Source organism: Vombatus ursinus, unplaced genomic scaffold (assembly GCF_900497805.2).
Source record: "Vombatus ursinus unplaced genomic scaffold, bare-nosed wombat genome assembly UNPS02014830.1, whole genome shotgun sequence".
Classification (NCBI taxonomy): domain Eukaryota; kingdom Metazoa; phylum Chordata; class Mammalia; order Diprotodontia; family Vombatidae; genus Vombatus; species Vombatus ursinus.
The window spans coordinates 1,527,138-1,547,684 of NW_020954608.1; the positions used below are offsets into that span (position 1 = coordinate 1,527,138).

A 20,547-nucleotide genomic window follows, 5' to 3' on the forward strand; every position below is an offset into this window, starting at 1 on the left:
GTATGCCAAAAAGGTGCACTGATTTCATCCAAGACACGAATGAGTATAGTAAGGAACAAAACTAAACATCAACAAACATGAAAAGCTTCATCTCTAATGGAAATTGGTTCAACTGACACATTTTCAAGCTTCTGACAAAGCAGACTCAGATTTCAAAATGCCACTTTGGGGGTTCGCCCATGGATGAATATATAATTTTTTAAAGTGAGGATTAAATGTGAAACTTACCCTGGACAGAGTAACATTGATGTGATCAAATTAAAGGCCTTTGGAAAGCTGGCCAGCATAGTTTACACGCCAGTGCTTCTATATTTAGGTCTGACTCCCTTCTGCAATGTCAACTGTAACATTATCCTTGTTTTAAATCTCAGTATCTCAAATATCAGTTGCTACTAGTTGTCCAGTTCTCCCTTGGTTTATATCAGAGAGCCCAATGGAGCCTTCTGAAGAAACTGTACAGATTAACCAGGATAACTTTTTAGAAGTTCCTACTTTATCTGATTCTCTTTCTGAAGATGAAGAAATTAAAGATGCCATCAAGCCCCCCTTCTCCCCTCTCCCAAGGCGACGAGGCTCTGATTCTTCTGGATCAGATTATCCATACCTGGATACTCCTTCAGGTTCGCGAAGAGTTTCATTTGCTGATACCTTTGGATTCAATCTTGTATCTGTTAAAGAATTTGACAGTTGGGAGTTACCAGGAGCATCATCACATTTTGACTTAAGGGATGATGTTTTCCACACAGAGGAATATATTTTATCTCCACTGTTTGATTTGCCTTCCTCAAAAGAAGTGCTGATGCAGGAGTTGCAGGTTCAGAAGGCAATCCTGGAGTCGATGGAGTTCCTCACTGGGGCTACAACTATGAAGGGCATTATCCGAGTTTTGAATGTTTCTTTTGAGAAGTTAGTATATGTTAGAATGTCCTTAGATAACTGGCAGTCACATTATGACATTTTAGCCAAGTATGTCCCTAATTCTTGTGATGGGGAAACTGATCAATTCTCCTTTAAGATTTCACTGGTTCCTCCTTATCAAAAAGATGGCACTAGGATTGAATTTTGTATACGCTATGAAACTTCTATTGGCACATTTTGGTCAAACAACAATGGCGAAAACTATACGTTGGTCTGTCAAAAGAAGGAAAGGGAGGAAGAGCCTGAAAAATCATGGGAAGTAATAACTAACAGACAGCTAAGAGGCTGCTTAAAGGTAAAATCAAGGTGAGGTTACATCTTATAGTTTTTAGTCTTGAGAAGCTTGAATATTTCATGTCATACCTATTTTGCTTGTAAAAAGAAATAGTCATTGTACTTGACACTGTACTGTATGATATGTATTTAAAACCCTACTTGACTTTAATGAGATTCATTTTATTTAAACAGTCTTGTTACTTTGTATACCTCTTCTAAATCATAGGGAAAAGTATATAGGTATATGATAGAGGATGGGCAGGAAGTTGAGCATGTGCACTGTTTGTTAATTGATACAGTTTTTTGAAGTAGTCTAAAGCAAGATAGAGCAGCAGATATTTTTAATCCCTTAACATCTCACAGTGCCACCAGTGACTAATTCAATGTAGACTGGGAAATTGTAGGTGCTCCCCTCTGCTCTCTAATACAAAGCTTAACTCCTTCACATGTAAAAATGATGGATGAAGTTATTAAGTCCGTTGATTTCCAGTCAATGTGCCTGAAAGTGTACTCTGAAACTTAAATGAATGAGAAAAGACTGCTTCAAAAAGTGAATATTACTTGATTTTCTAACTGGAAAAAAATTCTATTATTACCTCCTATGATCTTATAATATAGCTTATAATACTTGAAACTGATAAATTTTCTGACTGACTTTTTTTAGTTCATTTATAAGGAACTTTTGAGTGATGTCCCTGATTAATCATATTGTGAGAGCTAAGATTACAATAATAAAATGATAAAGACACAATGAGGTGATGAGTAGAAGTATCTAAGAATTTTGACTGTGATCAAGCAAGTCATTATAGTACTTACATACTAAAATGAAATGGATTATCATGGTAATTACATCCTTAAAGAAATTGTAAACAATGAGCTATGCATGGTAAAAAAAAAAAAATTTAACAGAGACCAAGCAATTCAGATATACTGGTCTATGTTTGGGAGCTGTTAACATCTTTGGTAGACTTGAAAACCCATTTATAATTTTAATAAAGAATGTTTGGTTTTTATTACCTCCATACCACAAATGAATTAAATTCTCATGGTATCAGGCTACCAGATCATCTTTTTTAAAGGCAAGGTTAGTCTACTGCCACTCCTCCTCAGTGCCTGCTAGAAAAGCCCCCACATAAAAAATAAAACTATTGTTCCATAAATCACTGCTCTGATTGTTTTCTGGGGTTGTCCATTCTGCCAGTTCCTAATGGGGGACAGGCAGAGGGGAGAGGAGAATGCCTTCAAACCATGCTGAAAATTGTGCTATGGAAAAAAGCATTGTACTTGGTTAAAAAAAATACAGGCTCCAGTTCCAGCTCTGTTACTAACATTGTGTTAACAGTGATGAATCACAACCTCTCTGTCATCTAGTTTTCCAGTTTTTGAAGATCCATTCACATAATGAAAGTGACACACTAAAAAGCAGAAAGTGCTATATGTATATATAATTCATTGCTATTAATTTTTACAAATTAATGGTCTATTATTTTAAAATAGCTGCAACAGTGAAGTATTAGTGTTTTCTCCCTTAAGTTTGTTAGGGCTTGCACTTTGTGCTCAGCTGTGTTGAGTCTGAATATAGTTCCCTGAAATCTGCATTGTAAAGTTATCTGTAAATATAAAAGTAGAGTTGTAACATCTATGTATGCTAAGATGATTATTTGTCTATTTGCCATAAGATTTGATTACCCACCCACTTAAGAAATCTTTGTTTATGGAATTCTTAGAATATAGATAATATCATTATTAAAAATTTATAATACATATCTTCAGCATTATAATTTTGCATATATTTGAGACAATGAGATTCTCATTGATTGATATTTATTTAGCATTTCACAGCTTTCTAATTTTCAGAAAAACAGGACTTTGGAAACAGTTCTGATGGCTAAAAACAAAGTACTATTTTACCAAGTGGATTATTATGTAAGATTAAAATGTAGTTTTGAAAGTGTATGCATTATATGCTGTAACCTGGTACAGATAGAAAATTCCCTATGCTCACCAAACTTGATGCCAAAAACAAAGAAAAGCCATGTCAGATTTAGCCTATTTATATTTTTTTCAATGAAGAAAAATATATAGTAATGGTACTAATTGAAGTTTTGCCTAAGAAATGAATAAGCATGCCTAGGATAAAAATAAATGCATGCACACACATACGTACATACACATAACACACACATGAATATATACATATGCATAAACATTCAGACATATATACATATGCATTTATATATGCATGTTGAGAGAGAGAGAAAGAAAGAGAGCAAGAGAAATTTTTCAGAAGAGCCATCACTGAATTATAGCAGACACCATTCAAGTCCTAATATCACTTTAGGGAAAAACCTGAGTCCTAAACCACAAAATGGTCTGAAGGCCTGTAAAGTTTCCTAATGAGTTATAAAAATGGGGAAAAAAAGCCCTTCCCCTCAAACCCACGAATACATTTTCTGCAGTTCTATAACTTAAAAATGACCAATATAATTCAAACCACATTTTGAAAAAAGCATTTGCCTCTGGAGGAGGCTTTCTGTGCTAAGTTTCAGTCCAACATGAATTTTTACATCTGATTTATATACCACTCAAAATGGAGTGTATAAAGGAAATCCTGACAGATCCTTAGAACAGCATGTGCCATAATAGAATATTTATACAGCTTTTCCATAATATAATTTATATGCAATGGGTTTCAAATATTCTTAAAACTCACACAAGAGAGCACTATCAAATTTCAAAATGAATATTATAGTTGCTTTCCAATGCAAGGGGCTTTGTCAGGAAAAAAAAAAGTCATTTTACCTTATTAGTGTGATATCACAAAACATAATATAGTTTCCTAAAATAAGGATGAGCTTGGACTTCTTTGATCAAATGAATTATTGTTTTTGACACATGGTTGTCGTTGTACTAGTGAATGTGACTTTACTGTTGTACTATGAAAGGCAGTCTGTTATTGTAGACAGAGTGCTGGTCTAGGAGTCAGGAAGATCTGAGTTCAGGTTTTCCCTCTGTTATATGGTTTGTTTGTTTTTTTGAGGCAATCAGGGTTAAGTAACTTGCCCAGGGTCAAACAGCTAGTAAGTATTTGAGGCTGAATTTAAATTCAGATTCTCCTGACTCCAAGGTTAGTGCTCTATCCACTGTACCATCTAGCTGCCTCTCTTACACACTTTCTATGTCACTTAAACTCTTAATGCCCAAGGGAACTCTGCACAACTATATGTTACTGATGAGTTACTGATCTGTGTCTGTGGAGTTCAATTTCCGCACTGGGAATTCTCTACACTGATGAAATTATGGATCCAGACCAAAACAAATAAATGATATATTTATGTAACACCTAAAGAGATCAATTTATTGGTCACTTCCTTCTAGAGGAGAAAAAAAGCACGTGAGATTTTCTTCCTGCATACATGTATGCATGGAGGCAAATAATCGATACTCTAGTCTAGAAACAGTAGCTGAAATCAAAATGAGGGGGCCCTGCCACAGGCAGTAATATCTGTTTGGATTCTAAAAGGAATGTCAATTCTTTTTAAACCAAAGTTATTTCCTTCTCTTCCTTTCTCTCAGATTGCACCTCATGAAAGTGTCAATAATCTCTACTTGCAACTATATAGTGAACTGGGACAACACATTGAGAAGAGTCTCTGTCATTCCAGTCACTCCCCTATGCACTATATTTCTTTTTATTTTTTTTAAATTTAATTTTATTTTTAATTTATGAAATTAAACAAGCATTTCCATAACACAGTAGAAAGAAAGGATGATTGTACATGAAACTCCAAATATATTATGTACAAATGTAGATTTTCTCAGGCCAAAACTTACACATCTCCACTTTGGCATGGATGGTCTTTATTTTTTAGAGCTTATTTTATTTCTGCTGTCCATCTACTTTGGATTGACTAAAAAATGCAAAAGGACAGGAAAATGCAGTTATTAAATCCTAGGCATGCTATAGGTAATTAATCAAGGATATTTAATTGCATTGAAATTAAATTGAATGTTTTTTTGCCTTTCTTTGTATCTCCAGAACTCAGAAGAGAATCTGGCACATAGTAAGTGCTTAATAAATGCTAACTGATAACTGGCATATATGTCATGAGCCAATTGAATACCTTCATAGACAGGGCTGTGCTAAATGAACAAGTCAAACAGACTTAGATGATGCTTTCAGGAAGTAGATACAAAAATATGTTATGAATTCAGATGTAAATAAAATGTATACAAACATACATGACAATCTGGAGGAGGCAGTGTGGTACAGTGAAAATAGAATTAGCTTTGGAGTCAGAGGACCTGGGTTCAAGTCCTGTCTCTGATACTCATTCGTGTGCAAATGACTCAAACTCACCATACCTCAATTCCAGTCCATAAAATCAACAGACTGAATTAGATTATTGCTGAGGTCACTTCCAACTTTAGGTTTATGATCCTATGATCTTTAAAAACAGGTTAAGTGTAATATTACCCATATGAGGGATGAAAACACCCCAAAAGACTCTACTCTGCTTCAAATATGTCACCCTTTGCTTTCCACAATGCCTATAGTGTCTCCAATTAAAGCTAACATTCCTTTTGGGCCTTGAAGGGCTTCTCATTCTTCAAGAGCCCTCTATTAAAATGCAAATATCCCTGAGAAGAGTAACACCTGAAGCAATTATGGGTAAAGCCATAGTAAAGAATTTAATTCATTGGAGCATTTCCAAATATGGTAGATAATTGAGAACAAAGCCCATTGGAAATGAAACTTGGCTTAGTTACTTGGGGGAAATTGGAGTCACAAAAAGGCATAGAGGAAAAGAAAAAATGCCAAAGAAAACTTCACCTATTTCAAGGTTGGCCTTGCTGATTTACAATGGAAATGAAGGAAGCTATTACAGACATAAAATAAATAAATTTAGAAGAAATATGTGTGTTACATTTTCTTTTAGTCAAGGCAGGTGTCATGGAATGCATTGTTATCAGTGGATTCGGACTTGGAGGGTGATCCAGGACAAGACATCACTTCAGCTAGGTGCCAAAAGCTTGCTTGTTCAAGTTCAGCCACCATGTTTTTTTTTTCTTAAGTGAACCAAATATAGAAATTTTCAAAGTAGAGAAATAATGTAGTATGAATACTCAGTAGGGTGTGATAGCATGGACAGAGAGAAATAAAGAAATCCTTGAGTGATACAGATGTCAAAGATAATGATCAGCATAAATCTGCAAAGCAGGGCATAGAAACAAGCAAAGTCAATGATAAAAAGAGAAAAAAATCTAACATAAAAACTATAGTTTTCCTACGTGGAGTGGTAAAATCACAACGAAACTGGAAAATGGAAGCAAAAGCATGTGGTCAAGCAGTATATTCTAATTATTGACTGGATTTAGTTACTGGGGATTTCTAAATACTCTGAGATTCCTATTGATGAGATTCCTATCCAAGGAGGTGTAGATAGGTAGACTCAAGGATTCATTCACTTTGGGATCAGACTATCCTAGTCTGAAGATTTATTTAAAGGGAAGAATAATTCCATCAGTCCATCAGCAAGCATTTATCAACCTTTTACTATGTGCCATGCACTGTGCTAAGTTCTGGGGATACAAAAAAAGGGGGACAGAAAACAATTCTCTATGAGAATGCGCTTAACGAGATTAAATTCTACTGGGAGACAATAAGTAAGGATTTAGAGTATGTGAAGGTGATCTTAGAGGGGGAGACACTGGTAACTGGGTGGGGGAGGGGTGACCTTTTGCAGAGGCTGGGATTTGATCTGAGTTTTTGTTGAAGCCAGGGAAACTAGGAAGAGAGATAAGGGGCAGAGCATTCCAGGCAAGTAGTAATACTCCACAAAAATTTAAGGATAATATCTTTGGTAGATATTTCCATGCCAAAAACTCAGAATCTCCAAGATATATGTAACAGAAAGTTTTCAAAATATAGAGACCCAGCAGAAGAGATCAGAAGCATGTGGAAAGAAGATGAGATTCCCACTAATCTCAATTGTCCTTTCTGCTATTGAGGTTGTATTCAGGATATTTTCAAAGAGTCTGCATAGGATGAACTTACATCTTGACACTTTCTCAATTACAAAAAGCAATTATTTTACCCACATTTGTAATAGTCTATATGACATTAAATATAAGTGAATAGTATCACAATTTTGCTTGGTTCATCAGGGGAGGTCTTTGTCCCAGGACTGTTTTTGACTGAATACTGCATGAGAACAAGATGATGATGATAATGATGATGATGATAGCTAATATTTATATAGCATTAAAAGACTTACAAAGTGTTTTACATACATTTTTCTCATTTGATTCCTAAAGTCCTGTGATCAAGTGCTACGGGTATTATTATTCCCATTTTATAGGTGCAGAAACTGACAGTGATAGTGTTTAAATGATTAGTCCATGTCCAATGATTATTAAGTATCAGAGGCAGGATAAGGAACCTAGATTTCTTCTGAATGCAACTCTGGCCGTTACACCTGAAAGTCACATTAGGCAGTAGAACAGAAAACAAGGTTGCAGAGAACGTGGCAATGGCAGGTGTCTTACTTGGGAGCTTCCAGCTGGCAGGCAAGGGATGGACCCATCCGTGGTGCTGAGGTGGCTGCCCACGAGTTTCTATTTTGATAGGGACCCATGAGTGCCCTAATACATTTCTGCTCACAGCTGGTCCACTCCAGATCTATAAACATTGGTATTCTCTTAAAGTTGATTAGAAACCCTAGAGGGAGAGAAGAGCCAAGAACAACTCCCCACTCTACTTTCCAAACTTCTAGCAACCATTAGCTTAAACTCTTTCATTCTGGGAGCAAAAAACTAAAGTCATTTCTGGGATCATACTCCCTAGAGTCTATGAAACTGATTTGGGATCTTGGGTCAGGACAATTCCAAGGAGAGAAATAAGCAAATTCATGAAGAAGTTATGTTTTGGGCATTTTTCTGCCTCCTTTCTATGCTGCCTTTTCCCTTCCTGCTCCCATCCCCAGGAACCTATTGTCTTCATGCTGCCTATTTTGGAATCCCACTCAAGCCTGTTCTTCCCCATAACCCACCCCCCCCACTCCTTTATCAAACCTAATTTCAGCTATTTGCCATGTGGCAGAATCTAATAAGCTAATGTATATTAAGGAGTTAATGACCGATAAAGTATTAATGTTACTAGTGGACAATGCTTTACCATAAATAAGTGAAACTCTAATGGTGGAATATCAGAGTCAGCTAGTAGTATACACACACACACACACACACACACACAAATACACACATTTATATATACATATGTACATCTATTTGTACATGCACACACATGCATGCATATCAACACACATACTCATATATATTAACATATTTATACACACGTGTATGTAGACACACACAGATATATGAAAACAGGGGTGCTTTTTTAGATTCTCACAAATTATCCAAAATAATTCTTAACCTAAGTGTGAATTCCATCTACATCAATACCTGCCTCTGTTTGCATCCAGCTATGGGGAATTCACTATCCTCCAAGGCAGTCTGTCCTATTTTGGGATAGCTCTAATTGTTAAGAAATTTTCCTTATTTTGAGCTAAAATGTTTCCTCATATAATTTCCTAGTTCTGACCTTTGGAGTTAAAGAGAACAAATCTCTTCCATATGACAATCCCTTAGATATCTGAATATAGCTATTATGTTCTACTTAAGTCTTGTCTTGTTCAGGTTAAATGGTATTAGAGATTCTCATAACAAGGTTTTGAGTTACTTTACTATCCTACTTGCTATGCTCTGGAGACTTAGTAGATTATCAACATTTCTAACATGTCTCTGAGAATGTGGCACAGAAAATTGGACAAAATTTTTTGGATGTGGTCTGTTTTAGGAAAAGTAAAGTGGGAACCCTCATTCTAGAGGAAGGGTTCTTAACTTGAGGTTTATGGACTTGTTTTAAAAAAAATTTGGTAATTATTTTTAATAGAATCTGCTTCCTTTGTAATCATATATGTGTGTGTGTGTATCTGTTTTATTTTCTACATTTAAAAACATTATTCTGAGAAGGGATAGTTCCAAATTGCTCTCCATAATGGGTGGATCAGTTCACAACTCCACCAACAGTGCATGTGTCCCCATTTTTCCATATCCCTTCAACATTTGTCATTTCACTTTTCTGCCATACTAACCAATCTGATAGGTGCGAGGTGATACTTCAGAGTTATTTTAATGTGCATTTCTCTTACCAATAGTGATTTAGAGCATTTTTATTTGACTCTAGATAGCTTTGATCTCTTCTGAAAACTGCCTGTTCATATCCTGAGACCATTTATCAATTGGAGAATGACTCATATTCTTATAAATTTGGCTCAGTTCTCTATATATGTGAGAAATGAGGCCTTTATTAGAGAAACTTGCTGTAAATTCCATCTTTCCCTCCCAAGTTTCTTGCTTCCCTTCTAATCTTGGCTGCATTGGTTTTGTTTGTGAAAAACCTTTTTAATTTGGTGTAATCAGAATTATCCATTTTACATCCTGTAATGCTTTCTCTTATTTGATCATAATATATATATATATATATCTGGAAACTGTCTTTTTGTTAATGATTTCCTTGGGTGTATGTCTAGCAGTGGGATCCCTGGACCAAAGGGAATATGTTATTTCAAATTGCTTTCCCAAATGTGGTACCAATCAAGAACTCTACCAATAATACATTAATGTCCTTGTATTTCTACAACACTCTTATGTTGACCATTCTCATCTTTTATCATCAATGGGACTTTTCTGAATGTGAGGTGAAAACTCATGGCTGTGATGATTTGCATTTCCCTTTATTATTAGTGATTTGGAACATTCTTTCATATGATTGTTAATAGTGTGCATTTTTCTTTTCAGAACTTTTTGTTTATATCCTTTGACCATGTATGCATTGGGAAATGTCTTTTGATGTTATATATTTATTAGTTGCATATATATTTTGGATACCCCAAATATTTTTTAAAATGTCATTTTTATGTGTTCAGCAATCACATTCATTAGCCTTGAGACAGAGTTTATCTGAGTCAGGGGATTTAAATTCATTTCAGGCAGCTAAATGATCTTGTACCATTTCACTTTGGTGGGGAGGGCCACAATTCATGGAATAATAGGTTCATATAAATTAGAGCTTGAAGAAAACTTAAAGAACATCTAGTCTTTCCCATGAAACACTTTTGTTTTATCATCCTCAGTCTAGAGACCATTTTCCTTGGATAGGAAAAAAACAGACATAAAATAAAAGTTATGGAATTCCTTTTTGTTCCTCAGTAATCATTTATTTCTTCCCCATTCATCCCAAGGAGGAAGTGTTATCCATTGCAATCCTCCTCTCTTTCCCAAAAGAGCTTTAAAAGAATGGACAACAACAAAAGACCTGTTTTCTTTAGTATTTATGAATTGCAAACATAAATTCTTTTAAATACACTCTTTTAAAGTATAAGAGGGAAGTGAGATTATGCCTAATGTGAGATCACCAAAAGTAATGGCAGGGTTTTGGAGTTAAGAGAAAGATTGCAAGCTAGTCTTCCTTCAGGAAGGTGGGATGATGACCTTGATAAGACTGGAGACAGGATGAAGCAATGACCTTATCTCAATAGCACAATAATTTAGATAATGTCACTGTGTGGGAATTTATTTTTTGAGCCCTCTGATTATTTACATTGTAGTTAATTTAAGATTCTAGATTTTCTACTTTGTGCTTTCTACTACCTTTTTTTCTCCTTAGTTACTCATCTGGAGGAGAGGTAAAATTAAAAGGAAAATATAGGGATTGGGATAGGGACTAGACCAGTAATTTTAATGATGTACAGAGCTCCCAATAAGGAACTTCATTTACCAGTGCATGGTGGCACATTCTCTGAAACTATTTGGCTCCTTATTAATGAACAATGCTGGTGAAATAAAAATGGAAAAATAAAGAAGTCCCAAGTTGAGGTTTCTAGGTTTCTTGTGGATTTCAATTGATCAGATTCAATTTCATTTTACATGGATACTTGAGATGTGGCTGCATATAATTTGATTGTAGTTATGCTTTTACTGGATTGAATTTATCCTTGAATTTAGGGTAAAGGAGTTGTGATTTCAGCAGTGTAGGGGGTGCCCACTGTGAGAACTCACTCCACTAACACATTTTAAAATTAGTCTTTGACTTAGTAAATGTTTCCTACGAAGTTGCCAGACTTGTCAGTTTCAGAAGTGGGATTTGAACCCAGGAAGAAGACTCTAGGTCTAGTATTTTATCCACCGTGTAACACTGCTTCTTGTTGAATTTAGATACAGAAAACAAACTCAGTTTTTTAAAAGCCTATATTGTTCTATCTAAATGCTGTCACATTCTGGTAATATTTTCAGTCTTCTTTGTTTAATGACTATATGAAGAAAAAAATCCTTAGGACGGAGTTCTCTAAGCCCTACCATTTTCGATTTCTTTGCTGCCACTCTAAAAGAATCACCCTGTTTAACAGACATAGTGGTGTTATTATCTATTATATAAATAATAACCAGTTTTGAAGCCTTAATCATGCCATCTTGCTGCTTAAAGATTTTATGACAAATAGAAATAAATTGCTAAATTGGACTTTTACACCCCATTGTTTAGTGACAGAGACCAATTGTACATTAAACAAACCTGTCATAGAGAATTTTAACATCCTCTTCCCACCACCCCCCTCCAGGTGATTCTGGAAATGGTCTGTCTGCGTGACACACCAGGGCTATTCAAATCACAATAAATAGAAATAGAATTCTAACAATAAAAGTGCTGTGACTGGCATATGTGCAGCTGTGGCTGTGATATTTTGATCCTTTTTCAAATTTTCACTAATACTAATGAACTAAAGGACCTCTTTCTTCCTTCTACTCTCAATGATCTACATGGCATGCATCTGTAATAATGAAACACTGTGCCTGAGCGTTATGTGGGACTCATTTCATTAGTAGATTTTATGCCAATAACATCCTGGGTGATTTTTTTTCTGATGATAAATCAGGCCACGATCCAAAAATAACCTTTTGACCCCGAAGTTTAAAAAAAAAAGCAGATTTGCATTGCTACAGAATTTTTGTTGGCATCCTGACCCAGTGGAACCCTCATAGAGCATTGCTTATCTATATCTTGGCATCATAATACGTAAGTTATCAGAACTGAAAATAGGTGAAATGTCCACATTTCACTCATTTCATTGTGTTGTAGTGGGAAGAGCACCACAGTTGGAGTCATTATTAGGTTCAGATCCCAAGTCAGCTTACTATGTGACCTTGCACAAATCATTTAGCCCTTGGGCCTTAGTTTTCTGATTGATAAGACGAGCAGGTTGTAGGTGACCTTTAAAGACCTTTCCAACTCATTATGTTTTCCAGTGATCTTCTGAAGATTAGGTCTAGTAGTTAGGACCATACTTGTGATTTTATTGATACAGGAATCTTTGGATAAGGAATTCCCTCCAATAATGCAAGTTGGCACTTTCTTTGAAATTTAATGCCTGAAGCACTGAGATGTTAAGTGACTTACTCAGAATCATATAGCCAGTACTTGTCAGAATTAGGCCTTAAATCCTCCTCCTAGTCTCAAGACCACTTGCTATATTCCCTTTGAAAAAAAATCTATAAAAAAATGCTACAAATATTTGTTGCTCTAATTTCATTAATAAATTCAATTAATTAATTTAATTAATTCAGCTTCAAGGGATTTGAATGTTGGATATACAGAATTTTTTTCTCATGTTCTGCCATAGGGAAAATAATCATGCTTTTGATTTAATATCCAGTGTAATTTCCTAAGATTTTGTTTTCTGGTTTAAATAAAGCTACAATAGTTAATATTGATATCAATAGAGTGCTTCATAATTTCTAAGAAATTTGCATTGAATTATATTGCCGGCTTTTAAGGGGCCATTGAATCACATGTTTGGAATCAAGCAGAATTATTGTTGAACTCATCCCAAAAGATTTTTTGTGTCCTTTTCAAATCCCTGGGAAGGCGAAATCCTTCCGAATTTGTTCCAGATTCTGATAACAGCTTCTATGAAGACATTATATCTTCCTGACTATTAACGTCTAACTCCTCTTGTAACTTAAATCCGTTTACTCTTTGGCTGTCACTGGAGATGGAGAATACAGGATCATCATCTTTATACTTGGATGCTTGCTGATAATTATGCTGTCTTCCTGAAGGATATCTGTTTTCCTGTGTTCGAGAATCCTCCACCCACTCAACCACATGACCTACATGCCAATCATTTAGATAAAACACTGTGCCTAAGAGTCATCCTTGCATATCCCCTTTGCTAAACTTTGAGATATCTTGACTAAATTCTTTTTGAAGCTTGCCATATTCTTCCCTCCATTCTTAAACTATGAAACCTCACTTGGAAGATAGAATTTCTAGGCTGGCAGCAAATATTGTTGTTGTTATTTAGTTGTTTTCAGTCATATTTGACCTGAGATGTGGTTACATATAATTTAATTGTAGCTATGCTGTCCTACTCTTCATGATCTCTTTTGGGGTTTTCTTGACAAAGAAATGGTTTGTCATTTCCTTCTGCAGCTCATTTTATAGATGATGAAACTGAGGCTAATGGGGTTGAGTAACTTGCCCAGGGTCAAAAAGCCAGAGGTCACAGTTGAACTCAGGACTTCTGACTCCAGGCCTGGTGCTCTATCTACCATGCCACCTACCTGTGAGTGGTAATTCTAGAATCTAGAATGCTCTAATTCTCCCTTTTCTCAGAAAGCAAACTTCATTTACAAGTCTGGCTCAGCTTGAGGTCTCTGAATATAGCCTTTTGGGGGATCAGATTTGAGCTGAGCCAAAGATCTCCATTGAACAAGTGGTAAATCTGGAGTCAGGAGACTTGGGTTCAAATCCTCACTCTGACGCGTATTAATTGTGTGAACTTATTCACCTCACTTCACTCTTCTAAGGTCCAATTTCCTCATTTGTAATTTTATTTAATTGTATCTATGAAGTGACTACTATGAGGACCTCAGAGGCAACTGAAGAGGAATAAAAAATGATGCACTTCATGATTTCAAGGAGTTTATATTCTATCAATATAACAATTACCCAGATAATAATAATATGGTTAAGAATGGGATGAGTTAAAGAAGAGATTTACATAGAGTACTCTAAGAGTTAAAGTTAAGTTAAAGAGTTAAGGAAGAGATTTATATAGACTTCTCTAAGTACTATTAACCTCATTTCACAGACAAGATGACTGAAGCTTAAATAAGTCAAGGAACTTGCTCATAGTCATGCAGCTAAGAATGTTAGAGGCAGGGGTAGAGGTCAGGTCTTTCTGAATCCAGGTCCAGTTCTCTATCCACTAAAAGGATGAGTAATGTGAAATCTATACACAATTCCCTTTTCCCTTTGGACACAATCATCCATAGAATCAATTCATGACTCTCTTTTTGAAGCAAGATGTCACACACTGTCCGAATATCCCTTCACTTAAGGGGTGAATGAGTCAGGATTAGTCACCTCTTTGGGTAGTAAAATGCTTTAGAATAAAAAGACAGGAACTACCCCTCACCCCCTTACTACACAAGTCAAAGAAGTGCAAGAGAATAGAATGATCAGACAAAAATAGATCCCAGGATGTCAGTTTATTCTCTCCTCTAACCACAGACCAGTATTCAAAACATGCTGGAAAGACAGCACGTTAATTAAATTAAGTAAATTTCTTTTGATTAATAAATGAGATTTAATTAATCTTAATTAAAAATTAAGAAATTTTCTCTTAGATGTCTAGGTCCAATAGCATAATTAATACACTAAACTATCCTGATCCTTGTTTGCTTTGTATTTGTGAAATTTGACCAAACAACTTAAATATCCTAGACAAGTGGAAATTGATATAATTTTACTCCCCTCTTTCTTCCATTTGAGCACATGGTAGGCATGATGATGCCACAATATTTTACAAAAGACAGCTTTAGTGTTTGGGAAATGAAATAAAAGACCTTCTCAAAGACATATAGGACCAGAAAAGGATTAGACCAGTCATGCAGTAAAAATGAAAGCTTGAATATGACGTGTATTGACAGAAAAAGAACAAGATGGAGGTCCACACTGCCATAGACTGATTCTTTAATTGAAGAGTTATGAGAAAACACAGACAAAAATTTCAGAGAATAAGACATAAAGAAATTGCAATCTGCCTTGTTGGAAGGAGTACACATAGAAATGGAATTAACAATGGAAGTACCAATTGAATAAATTGAATACTGTACTATACCAATATTCCTATCAAATTTTTAACATAGTTGCTATGGCTAGATTATACAATTTTTCTCAAAGAAAAGGGTATGATTTCCATTGCCTAGGTCTAGTGCCATTACTTCATAACAAAAGATATAAACTATTACATTAGGAATTTCTCTTCTCTAGAACAACTTTTTGGTCTGTAGAACGGAGAGAAAAGTTACTCTATTTTATTTTCCTGTAGTATAGATTCTCACTGCTAATGAGACACTACGTCTAATAAGAATTCATAATATAACTTCATAGCCTTCCCAAGCCCCATCGAGGGACTATTTTCCCAGAACTATATTCTTTTTAATTAAACTTTGGGAATCATTATATTTTAATGGTTTGTTTTTATTCCTTTGTGAAAACTGTAATAAGAAAGAATTTATTGCGAGCTACTTTTGGCTTACACCTTCCCACTGCAATTTCGGCTCTTTTCAGAGTAGGAATGTAAGTTGGTTGCTGGACTGTTTTTTTAATAGGCATGAAAATATATTTTAATGACCACAACCAAACTGTTACAGAGATGAAACATCTATCATTAATTCAAGTGATGATTAATATTTTCCTAATCACTGCCATCTTTACATAGGATCATAGATTTAGAGGTAGAAATCATCAAGTCAAAGCCCATCATTTTACAAATGAGAATGGTGGATACTGATGTTTAGACTCTCATTTACCTCCTCATAGAGCATTAGTTTTGTCCTGGACATAAAAAAATTTGAAGTGCTTGAAGTGTTAAATAGTATTATGGTCACTAGCTTTGGAGTCAGCATTGTCCTGGATTTGAATTCAAGCTCTAATGCTTATTAGTTGTATGCCACTAGCAAGCCATTTAACATCTCTAAGCCTCAATTTCCTTTTCAATTCTTGAATATGAAAGGATCACGGTGGAAGCTTGGCGTGAAAATACCCAATACCAACAAGAGATCAAATAGACCAATTAATTGTATTTGTCTTTCTGTTTCAGTGGCTCCTCCATCCTTTTCCTGACCTCTTAATATACTGCTGTTCAGTTGGTTTTCAGTCATGCCCAATTCATTGTGGACATGTGGAAAACCCATTTGAGGTTTTCTTGGCAAAGATACAGGAGTGGTTTGCCATTTCCTTCTCCAGCTCATTTTACAGATGAGGAAATTGAGGAAAACAGGGTTAAGTGACTTGCCCAAAGACACACAACTGGTAAGTGTCTGAGGATGAATTTGAACTCAGGAAGATGGGTCTTCCTGCTGTACCAACTAGTTGCTCAACTTCTTAATGAGTATTCTCCAAACTGAAAATTCTTTCCTCTCGCTAACTCATTCCCAAGGTTTCAGCAACTATCTCTATGCTTATGATTCCAAAATCTGTCTGTCTCCAGGTCCGATCTCTTTTCTGATGGCTCTAGACCTGTATGCCCATCTCCAAATAGGTATTCCTTTATCATCCTCAAACTCACTATGTCCTAAACTAAGCATATTAACTTTCCCCTATGTGGCTGCTGTCTCTGGCACCACTATTTATCCTGTTTTCTATATTTGCAACGTTGATGTTATCTTTAACTATTTCCTTTCTATGACCCTTTATCGTCAGTTACTGGGTGAGACCTTTTTATTACACCTCTGTGACATCTCCTATGTTTTCCCTTCTCTCTATTCCCATAGCCACAACTGTACTAAAAGTCTTCATTACCACTTGTCTTCCTGCCTCCAGTATCTCCAATCCATCTTTCATTCTGCTGTCAAAAATAGTATTTTCTTATATACATATCTGGCTATATAAATATTCTGATGGAAAAATTTTAGTGGCTTCCACACCCACTCATTTCTTTGGCATTCAAGGCCCTCCGTAATCTGATATAACCTTTCCTTTCCAAACTTATCTCATGTTACTCTTCATCATGGACTCTATGTTCTAGCCAAACTGGAATTTTCTGTGCTCTCTGAACATAGCCTGCACCATCACTTCCATCACTTTGCTTATGTTGTATCTTATGCCCGAAATTTTCTCCCTCCTCTTTTTTGGTTGTTTTATTCCTTTTAAAACCAAACTCAGATGCTACCTCCTCTCTAATGTCCCCTGTTAGTGATGACCTGTCTCCTTGAATGACCCATGCACTTTGTCTTGCAACTTCCTAATGCATTTATCATGTAATGTTGTGTGTTATGGTTATCTATGTGTATTATCCTTATTCTAGATTTCCAGTACTGTGAAGACCATATCTTATCTCAGCTTTGAACTTCTCTCAAGTAGCTAGGATTAGAGTATCACAAATTCAAGCCTAGAAGGGATCTGAGAGGCCATCTCGTCTATCCCCGTCACACCATCCCGTTCTATATGTAACTCCATTTCTTGCCCCCTCAAGCCTGTGGTGGTTTCTTGAAAGACAGCTCTGTGGTGTTGTGTGCTGCATATTCAGAGGTGGTAGGATGATGTGACTCCCTGGTAGCTGCAAGAAGACTGAGCCTATAACACTACATGCCTGCATAAGTGGAGAAGAGACTTCTTTAAATTCAGAGCAACAGAGAAAAGTAGAGTAGTTTGAGAAAGAACAAAGAGAGAGAGAAGGTGAACTTTTGAATGACAGATGAGAGATCTCTTTGGGGCTGAACACATGAAGGGAAACTGACCCTCAATATGTCTTCTGACTTCTAGTGCTTACAGTCCTAGAGACTGATAAGATCAGACCCAGCCGAGGAAGATTGTTTTTCTTCCTTGGTTGACCTGAGATACTGTCTTGTTCTCAAAGAGGTCATTTGCTCTTGTGAATTCATTTATCTTAGTTAATCTATATAACTTCTCTGATTTTAGTTTTCTATTTACTTTGACAACTAGTGGAGTTGTGATTGGAAAATGGTGAGAATATACTTCCCTTTAGAGTGACAATGGAAAATCTTTTCTTTCCTAACCCCTAAAAGAGAAAATATCATGTCCCTAGGGAGACAACAAATATTTGTAGTGTGGTAGATAGGAATAATTCTGGCCCAATACCCCTTTTGGAGGCAGGAGAGGGAAGGAATGTTTGCTTCATTATGTTTGGTCCAGATCCTGTTTGCCCCACCAGCTCAAGGCTACTGGTGGTATAGCCATGGCCTGCCTACTCTCCTCAAAGAAATCTTGATCTCCCTTTGGAGATATGGGATGGGGCTCCCCAGATCTCAGATTGGATTTCTAGCTATATCACACTCAGGTAAGGTGTTTATGTTGGATGTATCCATATCTATGTTATTACATGTTAGTTAGGAGAGTAAGACCAAACAGATTACATTCAGATAAGGAAACTGAGGCCCAGTGAAGCTAACATGTCATAGAGATAGTAACAGAATTGGGATTTAACCCAGGTCCTCCAAATTCAATTCTAATATTCTTTCCTCTCCGCTATTACCTCTTTAGCATAGAGTTCTATATACAGTAGGCACTTAACAAATATGTGCCAAATAAATGAATTAATTATTTGATGTATGTAGTTTAAGTATTATTTTCTCCTATTTGTCAATGAAGAAACTGAGGTTCAAGAGTTCAAATACACAAGAGTTAGGTTTTAAATGCTGAGCTTTTCATTCCAAGCCCAGTGCTCTTTCCACTACTACATGATACCCCCTCTCTCACTACTTAAAAATTCACATAATTTAGATAAATTAAAAGTCTAAAAGTTTGAGGCTTTGTATATACAACTGCAAAACGATGAAATTGACTGGTAGAAAATCGTCAATCAGGTGGTTATTCTATTAATGCAAAACCCACAAATCTGTTCAATGACATTTAAAAAATAGAATTAGTCAAATGGATTGGCTGCTTTGGCATCACACAGATACATCCTAAATTTAGACAGCTGGCTTCAGTTCCCAAGATAGAGGGACAAAGGTCAGCTTGAGTAAGAAACTGACAGTTGGTAAAATATATTATAAGCCCTTCAAACTACCAAACGATTTTTAATACCATTCTTGTTACCCCTACTAAACTGATCTCTTTCCTCACTGAGATTTTTGCTTTGTACAGACCTTTGATTTCAGTGGTGTGGGAAGTTTTTAGTGAAGAAATTTCCTCGACAAATGAAGATCAGCAATTTTTCTGCAACTTATAGTTGCAGATAGCTCCTGAGTCACTAGGATGTTAAGTGATTTGTCCAGGGTCAGAAAGGGAAGATATGTCAGAGAATGTACTGACTAGAACCCAGGGCTTCTTGCATTCAAGGTCATCTCTCTGTCCATCGGACAATGCTTCCTCTTAAAAATACTTTTCATGAATTAAGAGTTAATCATTATTTCACTGACCCAGTCAGAAACATGATTCATCTGCAAGTCTCTGACTTGGCTATGCTCAGTCTCTGTAAGTTGATGGAAGCCTATCTTGCGGACACAACATAAAAAAGACAGAGGGTATAACTTCTGTCCTTCGATATGAGTGTATAAATCTTGCTGGCTTATGCCATTTTTGCTCTTTAGACTATAACCCTCACTTAGTGCTGGGGCACCATTTTGCTGTACTCTGCTTTAGCTAATCACCCTGAATTTTGGCTCCTTATGTTCTATAACTTAGACTTCATCAGCTTTTCTGAGTGTTTGCTAATAGTTATCTCTTTAATTATCCCTATTCCACTGCCCGGGCAGCTAGGTGGCAAAGTGAATAGAGCACTGAGTCTAGAATCAGGAAGACCTGAGTTCAAATCTGGCCTCACACACTCACTAGCTGTGTGACCCCGGGAAGTCACTTAACTCTATCTGACTCTGTTTCTGTCTGAGTTGGAGAAGAAAAGGGCAAACCACTCTAGTATCTTTGCCAAGAAAACCGCAAAAGAGGTCTTGAAGAGTAAGACACAACTGAAAATGACTAAAACAATTCCACTGCCTCCATTTCTTGCTGTGAAGATTAGTCTAATCTATGTGAAAGCAAAATAACCCACTGAAAAGTGAAAAAAAAACCCAGTAGATGAACTAATATACTTGTCTTTCATGAAACTTCTTTCTTCAGGTTCTCCTCCTGTTTCACCACTGCTTATTCTCCTCTACTGTTTTCCACTAGTTCTCTCACCCCTTAAGCATAAGCTCTCATGAAGTCTCTATCCTAGTCTTTCTCTATACCTTCTCTTTTGAGGATATCTTTGATTCCCAGCT

General features: G+C 36.1%; 1 protein-coding gene across 1 annotated transcript in view; it reads left to right on the top strand.

The window, feature by feature from the left end:
- The first annotated feature begins 433 nt into the window (after window positions 1–433).
- Window positions 434–20,547, top strand: part of PPP1R3A (protein phosphatase 1 regulatory subunit 3A) — a 59,550-nt gene continuing 39,436 nt past the window's right edge. Inside the window, exon 1 of the mRNA XM_027838547.1 lies at window positions 434–1,224. Coding sequence (XP_027694348.1) covers window positions 434–1,224 — 791 coding nt within the window. The remainder of the gene's footprint in view (window positions 1,225–20,547) is intronic.